Source organism: Papio anubis, chromosome 18 (genome assembly GCF_008728515.1).
Source record: "Papio anubis isolate 15944 chromosome 18, Panubis1.0, whole genome shotgun sequence".
NCBI classification, from domain to species: Eukaryota; Metazoa; Chordata; class Mammalia; order Primates; family Cercopithecidae; genus Papio; species Papio anubis.
In genome coordinates, this window is record NC_044993.1 from 47716956 (window position 1) to 47734702 (window position 17747).

At 50.5% G+C, this 17747-nt stretch overlaps 1 protein-coding gene across 1 annotated transcript in view; it reads left to right on the forward strand.

The window, feature by feature from the left end:
• The window catches only part of GSG1L (GSG1 like), a 91278-nt gene that overhangs the window by 25767 nt on the left and 47764 nt on the right, over nt 1-17747 (forward strand). The window contains exon 2 of the mRNA XM_031658361.1: nt 11772-11883. Within this exon, the coding sequence (XP_031514221.1) occupies nt 11772-11883 (112 nt within the window). The remainder of the gene's footprint in view (nt 1-11771; nt 11884-17747) is intronic.

A 17747-nucleotide genomic window follows, 5' to 3' on the forward strand; every position in this document is an offset into this window, starting at 1 on the left:
GGGTGTAATGAAACCTAGCCTTCCTGGGTTAAGGCAAGTATTACATAGGACAAGGGATAGTCCAGTACTTTACAAACTGTAAAGTGCCCGGGGTAAAGAGAGGCTGTCAATTTTGGCTCTCTGGACGTTTGTCAAGGTGGCCGCTCATCCTCTCATTTTCTTAGTGCACAGGCAGCTTTCTTAGTTCCTGGCCAGTGAAACTAATTGGATGGAATCCCAGTGTCGCCGCAGGGAAGTGTGGAAGCTCAGAGCACTTAAAACTTAACTGGCCAGAAGAGTTGGATTTGCATTTCAGCGAATGAGACCAGAGGGATGGAAGATAGTGCTGGGAGGAATGTTCTTGAGGTGGCTTGCAAAGGGCTCAGTTCTACGCTGAGGCACAAAGACTGAGCTGGCAGGGGGGTGAGCTGGGGCCTGACACTGCAGGCGTAGATCTAGATCGGTCACAGGCGTCTCTGCCGATCAGGGCCCTCCGAGAGCAAAACAGGAGGAGAGGGGGAGGCCCACCATGGAGTCGTGAATACAGTGACTATTCCTGCTTGTCACTTGGGGAGATTTAACTAGATGTCTTGGAGAGGGGGTAGGGAGAGAGAGGCAGACACAGAACAGTGGCAGACAGACAGCAAGAGACAAAAACAAGAGAGATGGAGAGAAAGAAGATGGGAGGGGGAGTCCACCCAGTGTCTCCCATGAGCGCAAACCACAGAAGGAAATTAAGACAGGCTTCCCCAGGATGCTGCACACTCCCCATTGATCTCAGAGAACCCCTTGCCTTTCGTTTTCTTGTAGAGACGGGGTTTCCCGATGTTGCCCAGGCTGGTCTTGAACCCCTGGCGTCAAGTGATCCTCCTGCCTCAGCCTCCCAAAATGCTGGGATTACAGGAGTGAACCATCGCACCTGGCCCCACACACACACCTTCCTTCCTTCCTTCCTTCCTTTCTTCCTTCCTTCCTTCCTTCCTTCCTTCCTCTTTCTTTCTTCTTCTTCTTCTTCCTTTTTTTTTTTTTTTTTTGAGATGGAGTCTTGCTCTGTTGCCCAGGCTGGAGTGCAGTGGCGTGATCTTGGCTCACCGCAACCTCCACCTCCTGGGTTCAAGAGATTCTCTTGCCTTAGCCTCCCAAGTAGCTGGGACTACAGGCGCCCACCACCATGCCCAGCTAATTTTTGTATTTTTTAGTAGAGACGGGGTTTCACCATGTTGCCCAGGGTGGTCTCAAACTCATGGCCTCAAATGATCTGCCTGCCTTGGCCTCCCAAAGTGCTGGGATTATAGGCATCAGCCACTGCTCCTGTCCACCCCTATGCCTTTCATCATGCAAGCATCTTGCCTCAAACAGTGTGCGTCTAGTATTCAGGGACCTTTATCCTTCCACATGGGCCCCCAAAGTTGAGCCAATCCCTTCCTCTGGTGCCCAAGCAAAGAGAGACCAATCTGTTGCCAGGCTGGAAGAAAGCTGGGCTTGAACTTCCAAGAGAACGGGTGTGTGCACCTATGTGGCACCTCCCTGGGTGATTCCCAGGTCTGTCAGGGACACTTTAGAGCCCACCCCCATGTTCTGATGGGAGCCTCCGCCCCACTCCTCATCCAACTCCGCATCTCTTCCGCTTCATCTGTCTGCATTCTCCCCCTGCAACCGTGCCACATCCACATGCCACAGGTCCAATGTTCACTTCGCATTTTCTCTAAATCACTCACTGTTTTCACAACCTAAATTCATTCAGAAAGGAACCTTCAGATCACCACCGGAAATGAAAAGCCAGTATCACTTGCAATAAATACAAAAGAACTGTCAAAAAGAAATTACCATTGTAAAAATGTTCGTGAGGAGCTGGGAGCGATGGCTCACGCCTGTAATCCCAGCACTTTGAGAGGCTGAGGTGGGATCACTTGAGCCGAGGAGTTTGAGACCATCCTGGGCAACATAGGGAGACCCTGTCTCTGCAAAAACCAAAAATATGAGCTGGGCATGGGGGCGAGCACCTGTGGTCCCAGCTATTCAAGAGGCTGAGGTGGGGAGGCTCGCTTGAGTCCAAGAGTTGAAGGCTGCAGTGAGCGACTATCGTACCACTACACTCTGGACTGGGTGATAGAGCAAGACCCTTTCTGAATAATAAAATAAAATAGAAACAAAAACATTCATGAAAAATCTAAAACAGTGGATTCAATGGGGGATTATTTTGTCCCCCACTGTCCCTGCCCTCTCCACCACAAGGATATTTGGCCAATGTTTGGAGACATTTCTGGTGTTTATGACTGGGAGTACGTGGGGATGGGGGGTGCATATTCCTGGCATCCAGTAGGCCAAGGCCAGGGATGGCGCTAAGCATCCACTAACACCCAGGACAGCCCTGACATCAAAGCCTTCTTTGTCCCCAAATGTCAGTAGTGCTGAGGTTTAGAAATCCTGCTCTAAAATGAGCTTAAGCATCCCAGAGGGGTGAGCCCCACACTTTGGGCAGCTGTGACCTAGTTAATTCCTCCTTCTCCTTCAGGCTCTGCTGAAACATTCTGCCTCAGGAAAGCCTTCCCTGAGCCCCAGAACAGAGGAGCCAGCTGTAGGCTCCGGCTCCAGGGTCCCTGTACCTCCCGAGCCCTGACTCATGGCCCTCGAGGGTGATTTCTTGCTAGTATCTGCCTTTTCCACTGGAGCAGAGGCTCGCAGTGGGTAGGGACCACGTCTGTTCCATTGGTCTCTTTTTTTTTTTTTTGGAGACTGAGTCTCGTTCTGTCACCCAGGCTGGAGTATAGTGGCACACTCTTGGCTCACTGCAACCTCTCTTTCCTGAGTTCAAGCAATTCTCCTGCCTCAGGTTCCCGAGTAGCTGGGATCACAGGCACCCGCTACCGCACCCGGCTAATATTTGTATTTTAGTAGAGAGGGAGTTTCACCATGTTTTCCAGGTTGGTCTCGAACTCCTGACCTCAGGTGATCCATGTGCCTCTGCCTCCCAAAGTGCTGGGATTACCGGCTTGTACCACTGTGCCCGGCCCCATTGGTCTTTTTCTGCAGCCCTCAGCGCAGTGTCAGGCTTGTAGCAGATACTCAATAGCTCCATGTGGAATGAATGAAAGAAGGTTGGACCAAAAAGAGGTGTGGGCTCTACTCCTGGACTCACCACAGCTCGCCGGGCCCTTAACCTCTCCTTAGCCCACTTTCGTTCTCACCTGTGAAATGCACACCTAATGGGCCTGTTGTGGGGATCAAAGGAGAACGGGCATGAAAGTCCTCAGCAGGGGACAAGCCACGGCATCCACCGGGGGAGGATCCCTTGCAGAGTCAGGGTCATTCCCTCATTCATCAGTTCCACCATCATGATCGAGCACCCTGGATGCCTGTTGTCCCAGGGTAATTTTTTTTTTTTTTTTTTTTTTTTTTAAGAATTGAGTTCTTTCTCTGTCGCCCAGGCTGGAGTGCAGTGGTGCAATCATAGCTCATTGCAGCCTTGAACTTCTGGGCTCAAGCATGGGAATTTCTGGGGTAGAAATGTAGAAGGTAGAGATGAGATGGGCAGGATTGTAACATAAGGGTGTGTACATCCAAGGGTGCCTTTCTCCTTTCTCCTGGATCTCATTTCCATCCAAGTCACAAGCCCAAGATCTTTCTCCTTGTCCTCTCGCCATCATCCTCCAGGTGAGAGGCCTATCCTCATCTTGGGGGACCTGTGAGAGTACAAGGCCACCAAAATGGAGCTTAGTCCACATGAAGAGGCATGTGAGGTGTCCAGGACACAAGTGGACACAGATGAACACAGGTGGACACAGGTGGGCATCAGGAGATACAGGTGACACAGGGACACAGGTGGACACAGGTGACACAGGTGGGCACAGGTGGACATCACTCTTTGAACAGCCCTCGAGGATGTGCTGGCTGTGTCCATGAGCACACGGCCCAACTCGCAAGGTGTCCGCTGTCCACTCAGACTGGGAAAGGACCCTTTGTGGGTGCCAACTTCACCTCCCTGTGGCTCCCGGGGGATGTAATGGAAAGGGCTTGAAGTGGAGGCTGGGGGCCTTTTAGAGAAGCCCTGCTCATATCTACACAGTGCCTCTCATTCCTTCTGAGGACCAACCATCCCCCGCTCCTCCTCTTCTTCCCCCTCCTCCTCTCCGTTTTCCTTCTCCTTTTCCTCTCCCTTCTCTCCCCCTTATCCTCCCCCTCCTCCTCCCCTTTTGCCTTCTACCCCCCCTCCCCATTCCCCGACCTTTACCATCCTCCCCCCTCTTCTCCCCTTTCCCTCCTCCTCCTCCCCTGCGTCTCACTCCCCTCCAGGCAAGCAACTTTAGCTGATTTCCAGGTGGAAGGAGAAGAGAAACTGTCTCTGCTTGATTGCGTATTCTTCTTAACCTTTTTCTTGGAACACCTGGATGTAGGCTTTTGAAATCTCGAAGCCAAATCGGGCTCCTGTTCTCTCAGTCTTCTGGGACAGCTGTGCCCTGAGGTCATGGGTGTTTTCTATTTAGTTACCTAAATGCCGGCAGCCTGTCATTAATGTCCATTAATGTCAGAAATCGTCCCACCACCAGTTTGTCCTGGGTTACCCTGGACCCACTAGGTCCTGGAGCCATGGCCTCTGGGCTCACTCTGAACCCCACCTGGGGGATCTGAGCCTATTCACTGCCACAGGGCTGGATGGGGGCAGCTGAGCTGAACAAGGCTGGTGGAAGTTCAGTAAACCCATTACTCGAAATTGGAAGGTCTCCATGAAGTGCCACCTCCGATTTGGGCCACTCCACTTTAAAAGGCAGAATTCCAACCAGAGTGATGCTAATGACTCCGGTGAATCTAAAAGGGGACCTTTGGGGAAAGGGCAGATGAATTGGAATGATCTATGCAGACAAGACAAGGTTGGGGGGCACCTCGGTAACTGCTGACCCCCCAAAATGCTCCTCTCAAGAAGATACCAACCAGCTCCCCCGCTCCCCCGGTCCTCAGAGGGCAAAGCAAGAAATTAGCTTAAATTGGAGCTGGAAAGATTTAGGTTATGTGTAAGGAGGAACTTTTTCAACCCTGAAATATGCTACCAAGAGAGGCTTCGGGTTCTCAAGAGACTATCTAAAAATAGCTTGTTCTTTAAAAATAGGTCTGGGCAAGTTTTAAACGTCAGCTCCGCTTCTCAGGGGTGGCCTTATGTGCAGGTGAACCTGGCCACGTGGGCTCCCCCAGGGCAGAGGGCACAGGGAAAAGCCAGGCTTTGGTCTCCGTTGTGACCAATATCAGGATATTTTAGATATGTTCAGATAAGGGATTTATTTTCTTCTCTGCCCCCAGTCGATTGGTGTCATGAAACACCAGTCTTTAGTTTCTCAACGTTTCTTTTTTTTTTTTTTTTTTTTTTTCCGTGGGAGACTGTTCTGGGGCTGATATTAATTGGGTCAGTTCCAACAGCTTCACCCAGTTGCTCCCAGTTTCCCCCAGTCCCTTGCCATTCCTGAGCCAGGGTTCTTCAGTGCCTGACGGTTTGCTGGGAAGTGAGCGGTCTCAGCGGTACCCGGTGCCCCGGGGCTTCCGGCCTCCAGCATCTCAGCGCCCTGGCAAGTCTGGCCCATCCTCATCCTCGCCTGCCCTGTGGGGAGGACTGCAGCTGCTCCTCCCAGGCTCCCTGTCTCCTGCTCCTCTTGCCCCCCCACACCCTTCTCAGGCCACAGCCATACTCGCCTCCTCCACCCAACCACTTTGCTCTGAAAGTTGCAATTCCTGCCCCGGGCCCTCAGGATAAAGTCCAAACTGCCTCAGATGGCTTAAAATTTCCCATGGAATGTCCTTGTTTACCCTGCAGCAGCATCTCTCACCTCCCACGTGCCCCACCTAACCGCCTGTGACAGCCACACCAAACCACTTTGCCTGTGGGTTTCTCCTGGTGTGGGTTCCCCTGCCTGCTCCACCCTCCTCCTCCTCCCTCTGACCCTTCCACTCTCAGCTCCTATACCGCCTTCTCTGGGGGCCTCTTCTGACCGCCCCACCCCACAGACCCCTGGACTTCCCCTCTTGACTGCCCTGATACCCAGAGGTGCCCAGTCTGTGTGTCTGCCTCTCCCATCCCATGGGAGCACTGGGAGAACAGGCCGCTTGACCCCTGTAGAAAAGCCTGAAGCACAGCAGGTGCCTGATATTTGCTCAGTGACCAGTTGAAGGTCAGGGGTTTCCCTTTGCAGCTCTCCTGCCCCATCTCTCTGGTTCCAGCCCCCTCCAGGTCCCCACCAACCCCTCTGCGTCTCAAATCCCGGACATGACACGCATGCCCAGCATCTACAAGAATATTTATTTAAACATGAGTGCTCACCGCGTGTTCTCAGTAATAACTTAGCATCTTTAATAATAAACTCTATTATAAATCAATTAATCAGCTACCTCCCTGGTATCTCAATTAAATGGAGCGTGGCATTCGCATAAAGCATCCAAACCCTGCCAAAGGGAACCAGGCCAGAGGCAGGAGGGATCTTGGAATTGGGATTGTCACCGCTGCTCTATGTCCTCACCCAGGGGTAGCTCCAGGGGGGAGACTGTCCCCTTGCAAGGGGGGTCACGTGGGCTCTGGTCCACCCCCACCTCAAGGGAGGCCCAGGACCCTGCCATCCCTCTCCCCAGTGTTCAAGCGAAAGATAATTTGGGGCATCTCGGGTTGGCATTCCTGTGTGTCCTCTGGACTCAAGAGGCCCTGACAGGTGTCACCAGGCCAACTTGTCTCTTCCTACCTGAATCCCACAGCCACGCTGCCTGGGCTCACTTTAAATTCATGAGCACGGATCTCACACGACAAGCAACACTGCCCCGAGAGCTGCATGCACTTCTGCAGCATGTTTGTGCATCCCCACTCTCAGAAAAGACTGTTTCACATGCTCTCCTCGCTGCTCCTCAACCCCCACTTCCCCAGTCGGCCGTCTCGCTCTCAGCCGGTGACCTTATCTCTCACTTGCTGGAGAGGAGGTGGGTTAATCTGCTCAAGAACTCAGATCCAGCCAGGCACAGGGGCTCCTGCCTAGATCCTGGCACTTTAGGAGACAGGCAGGAGGATCTCTTGAGGCCAGGAGTTCAAGACCAGCCTGGACAACATAATGAAACCCTGTCTCTACAAAAATAAAAATGTCAGCCAGGCGTGGCAGCACTTGCCTATAGTCCCAGCTACTCAGGAGGCTGGGCCAGGAGGATTATTTGAGCCCAGCAGGTCGAGGCTGCAGTGAGCTCTGATGGTGCCACTACACTCCAGCCCGGGCAACAGAGCGAGACCCTGTCTTAAAAACCAAAAAACAAACCAGCAAAACTTGGGTCTCACCCAGACGCTGTCCTCCTGCTCCCTTCGGTAACGCATCCCAAATCCCATCAAAAGCCAGTTCCAATGTTTTTTAGAACCTCCTCCCACCTTCTGGCTGTCTCTGGACCTTGCTTCCACAATCGCCCTCTCGCTCCCCTGCTCTGTCCGTCTCTCCCTCTCTGCCTGATCATTCTGCATGGGCATGGAGACATTCTCTATCTCCCATTGTTAAAACGCCTTCCCGGACAGGCACGGTGGCTCATGCCTGTAATTCTAGAGCTTTGGGAGGCAGAGTCTGGAGTGTTGCTTGAGGCCAGGAGTTTGAGACCAGCCTGGGCAACATGGCGGGACACTGTCTGTACACACACACACACACACACACACACACACACACACGCACACAAAAGATAGATGTATTACATGTATATGTTTTTAAATAAACAAATAAAATGCCTTCCTGAGCGCCAGGACCTCCCCACCTATCACCCCATTTTCCCACTTCCCCAGGCAGCATTATGCTTTGGAAGCTTTCTCTATCATTTACCCTCCTCCTCTTCTAAACCTCTTGCAGTTGACAACTCCACACTGGTTTTCCCTCAGCCCTCCTTGGCCACTCCGCCTCAGCTATCTTTGCTGGTCCTTCCTACTCTGCTTAAGATCAGATGTTGGCTTTATCCTGGGAGCCTTCTCTCTCCTCTTCCTACAGTCTCTCTCCAGGTGACCTCTTCTAGGCACACTGTGTTATTTATCATTCACATGTGATTCACGCATTTAAGTCTTCGGTTCTGACTACTCCCTGAATAGCAGACCTGGCCCTTCACCTGTATGCTTGCTATCCCTGCTTAGATAGAGAATAGGCATTTCAAGGTCGGGCACGGTGGCTCACACCTGTAATCCCAGCGTTTTGGGACGGAGGTGGGCAGATCACCTGAGGTCAGGAGTTCAAGACCAGCCTGACTAACATGATGAAACCCTGTCTGTACTAAAAATACAAAAATTAGCCGGGCATAGTGGCGGGCGCCTATAATCCCAGCTACTCAGAAGGCTGAGGCAAGAGCCTCATACAGCCTGGTGGGCCTACATAGTGAGTCTCAGGTGTATATTCTTCATTCATTCATTCCAGAAACTTCTGTGGAGCTTATTTTGTGCCCAGTGCTGTTCTAAGTGCTTTATAAATATAAGCCACTGAATCCTCATACCAGTCTATGAGGTAGGTACTATTATTATCCCCATATGACAGGTGAGGAAACTGAGGCCCAGAAAGTCAACCTACCCAATGTTACAAAGCTGGTAAGTGACTGTATTAGTCAGTTCTCACATTGCTATAAAGAACTACCTGAGACTGGGTAACTTGTAAAGAAAAGAGGTTTAATTGGCTCATGGTTCTGCAGGCTGTACAGGAAGCATGGCTTGGGAGGCCTCAGGAAACTTATAATCACAACAGGGGGTGAAGGGGAAGCAGGCATGTCTTACACAACTGGAGAAGGAGGAAGAGAGTGAAGGAGGAGGTGCTACATACTTTTAAACAACCAGATATCTCATGAGAACTCACTCGCTATCGCGAGAACAGCAAGAGGGAAATCTGCCCCCATGATCCAGTCACCTCCCACCAGGCCCCTCCTCCAACACTGTGGATTACAATTCGACGGGAGATTTGGGTGGGGACACAGATCCACACCATATCAGTGACAGAGCTGGAAGCTGGGCTCTCTCTTTCACTTTTCTGGCTTTGCTTTCCTCTGGGCTCACCTTGTGATGCGCTTGACGTTGTCTCTTCATTCTCAGCCCCCCTGGACTCAACACTCCTGGACTTAACAGAATTCAGCTTCCTCATTTTGGACTAGCCGAGGGCAGGGCTAGGAGTCATGACAGCTCTTCCTGCTCTAAGTTCTGGGGAGCACCACACCCAGCCCAGCTCTGGCCCCCTGGCCAACATCCCCCCATTTCCAGTGTTCTCCAAGGTTTCCTTGGGGCCTGGAGGAAGCATACCCACCTGACCACACCGGTTGAGAATTCCATTTATAGTTTCAGGAGTTGGGAGATTCCAGAAACCACAAGGAGAGATTTACAGCTGTGGGTTTCCTGGTGTGAGTCCAAGCCAGGAAGTAATCACGGCAGCAGGAAAGCCTCATTCATTTAGTCTCCTCTAATTCAGGAGGTGCAGTAACTCACCAAAAAGTCACTTTTTAATTCAGATGAGTTGGAAATTATGCCTTCTGATGAGGATTTGTAGGACAGATGCTGGGGGTGGACCTTGCTTTACAGAATTAACATGCTTTTGAAAACATAGGCAAGGGTCAGATTTTTGAAGCAGAATCTTTAAAATGCAATCAGAGAGTTCCACCAAGGTATCTTTACGTGAACTGTAATTTTTACTTATTGAATTTCCTTAAAGCATGGTCTTTCATATTTGGGGATAAATAGAATTTAATTTAGGAATCAACGCTTTTCTAAACTAATAGTTCAGAAAATTAATTATTTTGCCAATAGGCTAAGTCCAGCTTCTGGGTGGGAGATTTTGTATTAAAATACTGTTGTGCTCCTACTATCCTGGCATAAGGAGTGGTCCTTCTCATGAATATTCCAGCCCTCAGAAAAGGAACTGGCAGAAGACTAAGAAAGGGGTCAACACCCTTCTGAGTGGAAACAGTTTCAATTCCAGAAAAACTCAGCACTGGGCAGTAATAAAGAGGAGAGACTTGTCCCTTCAGAAAACAGATTGTATTGTAAAGTTACAGTGATTAAAACAGTGTGGTACTGATGCAGGAACACAGAGAAAGATCGGTGGGACAGAATGACAAGTTAGGAAATGCACTCGTGTATTTGTGGGACTTGGAATATGGTATAAAAGTGTCCCTTAAAATCAGCAGAGGAAATACAAAAATTAGCCGGGTGTGGTGGTGCGTGCTTGTAGTCCCAGCTACTTAGGAAGCTGAGGTGGGAGGATCACCTGAGCCTGGGAGGTGGAGCTTGCAGTGAGCCCAGATGGAGCCATTGCACTCCAGCATGGGTGACAGAGCGAGACTGAGTCTCAAAAAAAAAAAAAAAGTTTATTATTTTTTTTTCAAATGTAATCTATGCAGCAGACAGGATTAATCTTCAGACCATACAAAGAATTCCTGCCAATTGATAAGGAAAAAGATTTTTAAAAACAAAAAGAAAATTGGCAAAAGATACAGACATTCAAAGAAGAAGAAATAGAAGTGGTTAATAAATGTGAAAAATGCTCAAGCTCACTAGTACTAACAGAAATATGATAGGCTTTTGGGGAACCCTTTCTCCCATTAGCAGCCAGGCAGTTCTCTCTCCTCTGTCTTAAAAGAGTAGAAGTTCTACAAAACACTGAGAAAATAATGGTCCCCCAACCCCAGCCAAAGCCCACTCTACAGCTAGCTCTTCTTACTAGATGGGGGAAAATGCTTTAAATATAAACAATTTAGCCTCTAATCCCAGCACTTGGGGAGGCTGATGTGGGAGGATTTCTTGATCCCGGGAGTTTGAGACCAGCCTGAGCAACATAGCAAGACCCCCATTTCTACAAAAACGAAAATACAAAAAATTGGCCTGGCATAGTGGCATGCACCTGTAGTCCCAGCTACTTAGGAGGCTGAGATGGAAGGATCACTTAAGCCCAGGAGGTTGAGGCTGCAGTGAGCTATGATCATGCCAGCCTAGGCAACAGACTAAAAACAAAAAAATCCATGAAGTTGATTTCATGACTCACTAAGACTTGTGGGCTAAATCTGCCCCAATGCCTGTTTTTGTAAATAAAGTTTTATTGGAATACAACCATGCTCACTCATTTCTGTATTGTCTGCAGCTCCTCTGGTGTTACAACAGCAGAGTTGAGTCGTTCCAACAGAGACCATGTGGCCCACGGAACCTGAAATATTTGCTTCTCTGGCCCTTTACAGAGAGTTCGCTAAGCTATACACAGATCTGACTCTGCATCTCCTTTGCTTAAATTTTTTTCAGAGCTCCCCTTTGCCTTCTGGCCCAAATTCAAGCCCCTTAGTCTGACTTAGAAAACCACTAACCTCTGAGCCAGAAGTGGTGGCTCATGCCTGTAATCCCAGCACTTTGGGAGGCCGAGGCAGGAGGATCACTTGAGCTCAGGAGTTTGAGACCAACCTGGACAACATAGTGAGACCCCATCCTTACACAAAGTTTTAAAAATTAGCCAGGCATTGTGGTGCACGGCTGTAGTCCCAGCTGCTCAGGCAGCTGGGGTGGGAGGATTGCTTGAGCCCAAGAGTTGGAGGCTGCAGTGAGCTATGATCGTGCCACTGCACTCCAGCCTGGCAACAGAGCAAGACCCTGTCTTAAAAACGAAAACAAAGAAAGAAAAGAGAACTACCCCGTCCGGCCTCCCAAGCTCTGTTCCTGCTGACCTCCCTTACCCAGGGGTCCCCGTTCTCCACAGTGATCATAGGCAGGCAGGCAGCAGAGAGGCCGTGGGTGTGTGGGGACAAAACCCTTCCTTACTTCCTGACACTTTTCTCTGCTCTCTGCCCCGCAGGCCTCCTGGGAATGGTCGCCCACATGATGTACACACAAGTGTTCCAGGTTACCGTAAGCCTCGGCCCTGAAGACTGGAGACCCCATTCCTGGGATTACGGGTGGTCCTTCTGGTAAGTGGCTTTGACCTTCAGGACAAGAGCAGCTTCAGGCACCAGAGGCCCAAGGCATGCTGGGACTTCAGCAGCTCAGCCCAGTGGGGTGGGGTGGTGGGAGAAATGGGGAGAGTTGGAGGGACTGCAGTCCAAAGGCACTTTGAGACCCCAGGGCAGAGATTGGCAAACTAGGGCCTGTGGGTCAAATCTGGCCCACCACCTGTTTATATGCAGCCCTCAAGCTAAGGATAGCTTTTGGATTTTGAAATGCTAAGAAAATAAATCAAAGGAAGAGGAATGCTGTTTTGTGACATGTGAAAATTACATGAAATTCAAATTTCAATGTCCATAAATAAGGTTTTCTTGGAACACAGCTACTGTCATTGTTTTGTATTATCCATGGCTGCTTTAACACTGAGATGGCAGCACTGGGCGGTGGTGACAGAGACTGAATGGCTCACAAAGTCAAAAATACTTACTCTCTGGCCCTCTGCCTACCCCTGCCTAAGAGGCATGCTATGGAAGGTTGGAGATGGAAGCTGGCAAGACCTCAAGTTAGGTGAGCTGTGGAGGGTTCTGGGTGGTCCTATGGGGTAGGTGGACTCCAGTGAGGGGCTCTGAATACAGGGAACAGGTCAGCACCTCAAAGCGGGGTGTGCGTATGAAAGGCGTGATTAGTCAGGGTTCTTTTGCTTACCAGTGATAGAATCCCAAGCTTAAGTGAACAAGGGGTATTCATTTGTTTGTGTACCTGGAGAGTCCAGGTGGAACAGCTAAGGTGCTCTGGGTTGTGACAGAAAAACCTACTCACATCAGTAAGTAAGGAGATATCATACACTGGTTCATGGAAAGGACAAGCACAGCTATGGTGTGGACTTCAGGACATGTTTGATCCAGAGTCACTGAGGTCAGAAGGGCTGAATTCTCTTCCTCTGTGTAGTCATCTGAGCTTGGCGCCCTCCACATGTTTACTTTGTTGCTGGGCTGGCTTCCCTGTTGGGGAGAGCTCTTCCTAAGGCTGGCTAAATCCTCCTTCCCTTGTAGGAGAGAAAAGGCTTGTTCTCCAATACTGACTAGAGTCCCAAACTTCCCTCTGGTGGGCTTAGGTCATGTTCTCTCTCCTTAATCATTGCCACAGCTGGGGGAATGTCATGAGCTTATTCCCTTAGCTTGACCGAGCCCACCTCTGGAGCTAAGAATGAGTCAAAACCTCTCAAATGGTGAGTGGATGGAATAGATGCTGTGTGAGCTGCCACAAAGTCTGCTTCAGACACAGCTGGATCCAGGTGACCAGATTTCATCTGGAACCCAGTCATGCCTTCTCCTTATCTTGTCTCTCTCTTGTCTCTCTTCCCTTTGAATTAGTGTTGGCTTCATTCTCAAACAGCTTTTCCCCCAATGCTAGCAAAGATGCTAGCAAAGATGATCACAACGCACAGACCAGGCTTCCTTTTTTTTTTTTGGACAGAGTCTCTGCTCTGTCACCCAGGCTGGAGTGCCAGACTTCCATCTTAAAAATGTAGCAATACCAGCGAGAGATGGGGTTTCTTTCCCATATTTCCAGCTAAAATCTTGGTTATGACTTTCATCGGCTTAACTTAAGTCATGTGACTAAACCTGAACCAATGATTTAGACTCTGGGGGAGACTGGAATGACCTGAGTCGCATGGTCCAGAGAGTGGCATTAGCTTCACCCAAACCCTTGGACAGAAAGAGAAGGAGGTGAAGTCTCTTCAGGCTGGAAAGACAGAGACCACAATTGTCCACTACACAGGGCATCCAGGTCTGGGGCTGGTAGTTGGAGAGCGTTTATCTGTTCAGGCATTTAATACATATTCACTGACTACTTCCTCTAGGACAGCTGTTCTTCTCGGTGCTGGGGATGCCGCAGTGCTGAGACAGCGTTGCAACAGGGATTGAGACGTGTGAACCAGTCGTATCTGAACTGTGCTGTGATGTAGATGTGTGTGGCGAGGGGAGTTCACAGGCAGCTGCGGGAGCACAGAGGAAGGGCATTGACTGACACAGCTTTGGGTGGGGTGGGTCCCCAGGAAGAATTTCGAAGGCAAAACAGGAGAGGATCGCATGCCAGGCAGAGGGAATAGCAGGTCCAAGGACCTGGAGGTGAGAGAGCATCTCAGCATGGCACAGGAGGGACTATGATTATAATTTTTAAAAGATCCTATTCCAGTTCAGTGATCACCCCAACTCCATCTCCACTCTCTGCTCAACTCCATCCTTTTAAAACCAAAAGCATTTGCCTTGAAGGGACCTTGGCCCATGAACCCTGGCCCCAATCCCTTTAAGTAGAACAATCCCAGGGAAGCCAGATGAGGCTCTGACCTCCCTTTACCCAACCTTTCCTCCTGCAACTGTTCCTCCCTGAGACCTTGACCTTGGAAGTTCATCTCCCTGAGCTAGAGAAGGGCACAAAGGAAGGGAACTAACATTGGTGAGTGTTGACCACGTGTGTAATAATTTCTTAGATTTACTGAGCACTGATGTGCTGCGAATCAGGTAGGTATTTCATGGAGGCACAGAGAACTTAAGTAACCTGCCCGAGGTCATCCAGCTGTGAAGGGTAGGGCTGGGATTCAAACCCAGGCAGTCGGGCTCCACAGCCATACTGGAAGCCTGTCTGAGAAGATGGGTAATAATAAGAGAGTTCATTGATGTGCTTTCCATCATGTTCCACACATGGTGTGTGCTTAGTAAACACCAGCTCTTATATTGCTGCTCCTGGTATGAAATTTAACACATGCAATATCATGCTAGTGATATGAAATTTAACATGAGCAATATCATGCTACTGATATGAAGTTTAGCACATGCAGTAACCTCGTGTTGCATATGCAGATGCTGAGAGTCAGAAAGGTTGAATCACTTGCCCTGGTGGGAACCGGTTCCTGCCCCTCAGTCCCCCTTTCCAGAAGGCCCTGGCTCTCTCCGCTTGTGCTCAGTGTCTCAAGTCAAGCCTGCTGGTGTCAGCCAGAGGAACACTCTTTCCCTGGTAGGCAGGGCCTTCTGCCCTGCTCCTCTGCTCCTTCCTTAGGGGCTGGCCTCCCAAGGGGCACCAAATTCTCATTGGACTTATTAAAGGCCGAGGCCCCGTGTGCAGCCCCTTTTAGGGTGGATCCATTTCTCCCTGTCACTGAGACCTGTGAGATGGATCAGCCCATTTTTTCATGCCTCACATCTGGGGCCTCACCAGGGCTGCAGCATGTCATCTGTCTTGTTTAATATGTGTGAGGCCGTTTGTCAAAATTCTGGCCCGGGAGCCTCCCCTGCTCCCTCCCCTGGTACTGGAGAGGAGAACAGCTCCAAGAAGAGATGGCACCAGCCTCTGTCTTCCTGCCCAGCAGGGAAGAACAAGCTGCAGGGGCTCTGGAAGCTGGAGGGGTTTTGAGGTGCTCAAAGCCTGTTGAGTGCCAGCTTCTTAGAGGGACCCCTTTGTAAGAAGTAGGCCGGGCGCGGTGGCTCACGCCTGTAATCCCAGCGCTTTGGGAGGCCGAGACGGGCGGATCACGAGGTCAGGAGATCGAGACCATCCTGGCTAACACTGTGAAACCCCGTCTCTACTAAAAATTTAAAAAAAAAAAAATTAGCCGGGCGCGGTGGCGGGCGCCTGTAGTCCCAGCTACTCTGGAGGCTGAGGCAGGAGAATGGTGTGAACCCGGAGGGCGGAGCTTGCAGCAAGTGGAGATCGTGCTGCTGCACTCCAGCCTGGGCGACAAAGTGACACTCCATCTCAAAAAAAAAAAAAAAAAAAAAAAAAAGAAGTAGAAGGTCCCCATAGTTAAGAGTCTGACAGCCTGGGGTTCAAATCTCACCCCGATGCACACTGCTGGACCACCGTGGCAGTCGACAGTGTGGCCCCTGGAATCAGACAGTTTGGGTTTAGATCCTGCCCCTGCCCCTCATCAGCTGTGGACTTTGGCCAAGTCACTTACCTCCTCTGCACCTCTGTGTCCTCAGCTGGAAAATGGGACAGCCCGAATTTCCACCTCATGGGGGTCTCTTGAATTGTGTTCATTTCTCTATTGAGGTGTACACATCACCCCTAAATCTGGTAAAAATGTGTTATTATGTAGTAATAATAGTAACTAGTAAAAACGCGTTGTTATTTGTTCTTACGTTTGGTGGTGGACCGGGCTCAGCTGGGCGGTGCTTGCTGGGGTCTTCCCTGAAGCTTCAGTTGGATGTCAGCTGAAGCTGAGGTCATCTGGGCATGGCTGGGGTAGACCTCCAAGGTGGCACCTCACGACGCTGGCAGCTGGTGCCAGCTGGTGGTGGCTGGTGGCCGGAGGGGCTTCACACAGTGTGGAGGCTGGGTACGTGGAGAGACTATCTCAAGAGTGAGTGTTCCAGGAGACCCAGGTGGAAGCCACAGGATCTGCATGAGCCAACCTCAGAAGTCACACAGTGTCACTCCTGCTGCATTCTGTTGGTTAAGAGCAAGTGACAGGGCCAACTTCAAGGGGAGGCGTGAACCACGGGAGGTGTGGCTCCCTGGAGGCCAGCTTTGGAGACAGTAACCAACATGAGGAGCGAGTGAATCCACGCATGTGGAGCACTCAGCCCAGTGTGCTCGGTGAGCACGAGTCCTCCTGCCCACTCCTCCTTTTGGCGCCGTGTCTCAGCTCTCTACCTGTGACAATGTCAGGTCAGGACCCTGATGGGCGCCCAAGCAGCTGCTTGGCTTAAGGGGGCAGGGACCAAGTGGATCAGATTAAGGTTGGGGCCGGGCAAAGTGGCTCACCTGTAATCCCAGCACCTTGGGAGGCCAAGGTGGGAGAGGGGCCAGGCAAAGTGGCTCACCTGTAATCCCAGCACCTTGGGAGGCCAAGGTGGGAGAATCACCAGAGGCCAGGAATTCAAGGCCAGCCTGGGCAACATAGCCAGACCCAATCTCTAAAAAAATAAAAAATAAAAAAAAATTAGCTGGATGCGGTGGTGCACACCTCTAGTCCCAGCTACTCAGGAGGGTAAAGTGAGAGGGACACTCAAGCCCAGGAGGTTGAGGCTGCAGTGACCTGTGTTCGTGCCACTGCACTCCAGTCTGGGCTGGAGGCTCTACCTCAAAAAAGAAAAAGAAAAAAAAAAAAGATTAAGGTTACGACACCTACTTTGTGCTGTGCACAGTGAGAGGCACTTTACAAGCCCTGAGCTGCCTGGTCCTGTCACTGATGCCCAGGAGAGGGGCTGCCATCCTCCTTCAGGGACCAGGACACAGGTTGAAAGCCACACAATTAGCCTTGGATGCTGTGAACTGCAGGCAACCGGGGCTGAACCCAGCCTGCAGATGTTTTCTTAGGCCTGCCATTGTGTCTTATAAAAGTTTGGATTTGTTTCTAACATCTAAAATGGTAAGAGTTCTACATAAAAGCCCAGGTTTCTGGTTCGTGATCATTGGAAGATCTGTTCCTGCCTAACCAGCATTGCCACCAGGCAGCCTGCAGATAAGGCTGAGAATGGCTGAACCTTTAGATAGGCGTCTGGTTTCCAGCTCACCCCAGTCCCCACCGCGCCCTATTGCCTTACACTTACCCATGCTTCCTCACTTAGTCATCATCTGCCTGACCTTGCAGGAATTTGAGTCTGTGGCCCCTGCTTGGAACGTCAGCTTTCCTGGTGACCGCAGGAGTGTGGAAAGCTAGCCCTGCACTTTCTGCTTCTGTTTTGCGTTTGATCAACCTGGAGAGGAATGGGAAAAGGTCTCCTCCTACGGCTGCACACACAGTGAAATCTTATCTCAAGCATTCACTCTGCAGACTGAGGGTAGTGGGACATCGTGGTGTGGAAGATTATAAGAGCTGGAGGGCCCAGAGAAGTTCAGCAATTTGGCCCATGTCACACAGCAAGAGAGCAGCAAGTTGGGCCAG